At 33.6% G+C, this 2,361-nt stretch overlaps 1 protein-coding gene across 1 annotated transcript; it reads left to right on the top strand.

Moving 5' to 3' along the window:
* The first annotated feature begins 666 nt into the window (after positions 1–666).
* On the top strand, positions 667–1,112 carry LOC124887183 (glutamic acid-rich protein-like). Its single transcript, XM_047396370.1, has 2 exons — positions 667–760; positions 877–1,112. Exons 1-2 carry the CDS (start codon positions 667–669, stop codon positions 1,110–1,112), a joined length of 330 nt encoding a protein of 109 aa, XP_047252326.1.
* Positions 1,113–2,361: the final 1,249 nt, after the last annotated feature.

Below are 2,361 nucleotides of genomic sequence, written 5' to 3'. Positions count from 1 at the left end.
GTATAAAGGAAAATTTACCGAGGTATGAACTTATTTTTTATCATGCAATAATACTACTGTTGTATCAAATGTTATGTAATTGTTAATTAATATTTTGTAGAACGTGTACCCGTACATCATCCCTACTATTCGTTAGACAAAAATGGATTACATGATTATGTTCAAGCCATATATGGACAAGGTGAAAAATAACGTCCTCGAAGGCTTGAAGGAAGAGTTAGAAGGGGTGACTGCCCTTACTTCAAATGAGGATAGTGATGATGATGGGGATTTGGGTGGTAACCCCATTGAAGTACGCATTGGTGATGATGCTTCTCTGAGCACCTCGAAAGATGCAGTGGGAACCTCATCCCCTGGGGATCTTCATAAGCATCTTGCTGTGCTCGAGGAAGCATTGTTGAATATTGCTGCCTATTAAAGACTAAAGAAAAAGAAAAAAGATGAGAGACAACATGAGCGAGGTAACTTCATTCAATAATTGATGTTGCTAAGAAATTTTCAGCTTTAAATATTAGTAACAATTTCTAATATGATGATACAGTGCATGTGGACCTTCATGAATTAGAGAGGAATGAAAAAGGAGAAAAAAAGAGCAAAATGGATGAGTTGGCCACTGTTGTGGCAGAAGAGGAATAAAAAGAAGAAAAGAAAGATGAAAAGGAAGAAATGGAAGAAGATAAGAGCCAAGAAGAAAGTGGAAAAGAAGTAGCTACAGAAGAAGAAGAAGATGAAAAAAAAGCAGTAGCAGATGAAGAAGAAGGCAAGAAAAAAGAAAAAGATGATGAATAAGAAGAAGAAACTGACAAATAAGAAGTTGAGAAAGAATGAGCAAGTGAAGAAAAAGAAGATAAGGAAGAAACAACTGCTACAGGTAAGAAAAAGAAGAAGCTGAGGAAGAAAAGGAAGCTGAAGAAGCAGCAGCTGCTGCAGCTACTAAAAAAGAAGGAGAACAAGGTGAGAATGAAGCAGTAGCTGGAACTGTTGAGAAAAAAAGAGATGAAGCTGAAGATGGAAAGGAAGAAGCAGACCAAATAGATGTGGTCATGGATATCGTTGATGAAATCAACAGTAACATTTGTGTTGATGTGGAACATAGGGAAAAAGACATTTGAATGCTAATATTGTTAATGTGTTGTTGAATCATGAGTTGTTAGGATATGACAATTTTTTTTATTTCACAAATATGAAGTCTGAAGGATTTGATGGTAGGATATGACAAACATTCTTTGAAGGATCTGGTGGTAGGATATGACAAACATTCTTTTATTTTTTGAAATTTCTTATGATTCTAAACTGAATCTGCTTTTATCAAACTGTAGTGTTGCCTGGAATTTAAATATGCAGGGTGTTGTCATAGTTGGTACAATGTATGCTTGATATTATAGAATGCATACTTAATCTTTTGTATACTTCATGCATAGTCTATCATTACCATGCGACTTGATTTTAAGTTGACACGTTGTTTGATCGACTATGATTCTATCAAAAATAGTAGCAACATTATAGAAAAATAGAAGTATTATTATTTATTCAATATCACTACATCCATGGTACACTTTTCCAAAGAACAAATACTAGCATTATAGCACATAACATCATATTTTAGGCCATTCTCCCTTTCTTCGGCCAAAATCAATTTTTGTTTTAGTTGATCCCTCTCTATTTAGGTGTCATGTAGAAATACTTTAAAGTGATCCCTCTGTTCTTTGGCTTCTTTGAACAAAGTCATGAGAAAATCTTTATTTTCTTCGCATTGTTGTAGCCTTTGTAGTAGATTGATTTTTGTCAAGCCTTGAAAATTTGATGTTTCGGGTCCAGGACTCAATGTTGATGGACTGGTTGGAGGTGATAGCTCATCAAGCCATTTAAAAAATGAGCATGCGCCATTATCCTAAAAAATAATAATAATTACATAACGATTAACTTAACTTTATAAAAAAGACACACACAACTCACCTTCGCAATTGCACAATTATAAAATTTACAACCTGAATTTGAATCCGTGCGTGACGTTCTCAAGACAGCCGCATTCCCACAATGACAAATTATAGTATTTTTAGAATTGGATGTTTGAGATGCTTGAGACATTGTATATTTTTTCTAAAAAATAAAGTGAATGAAATAAAATAATGAGGGATGGACGACCTTATATATAAAGTAAAAACAAAGTGTTAACAATGATGGATTACAAAAGTAGTAGTTTATTACCGTTGGAATAATAATTTTGTTTTTTGATGGATCATAGACTTACTCCGTAAGGAGTGTATCATTGATCTCCTGATTATGCGTAGACCTCTGCTATAGACCAACACTTGGATGTTGTTTAAAAATGAATAAATAAATTAAAAATAAATATAGTGT

The sequence above is a fragment of the Capsicum annuum genome, chromosome 9 (assembly GCF_002878395.1).
Source record: "Capsicum annuum cultivar UCD-10X-F1 chromosome 9, UCD10Xv1.1, whole genome shotgun sequence".
Taxonomy (NCBI): Eukaryota; Viridiplantae; Streptophyta; class Magnoliopsida; order Solanales; family Solanaceae; genus Capsicum; species Capsicum annuum.
The sequence above is the reverse complement of the archived record's forward strand: the minus strand, read 5'-3'. Positions and strand labels throughout refer to the sequence as shown.

Coding starts and splice junctions, on each gene's coding strand:
- LOC124887183 (XM_047396370.1), top strand. CDS start 667: ATGGAAGAAGATAAGAGCCAAGAAGAAAGTGGAAAAGAAGTAGCTACA. Junction 761..876: donor AGTAGCAGATGAAGAAGAAG/GCAAGAAAAAAG, acceptor GCTACAGGTAAG/AAAAAGAAGAAGCTGAGGAA.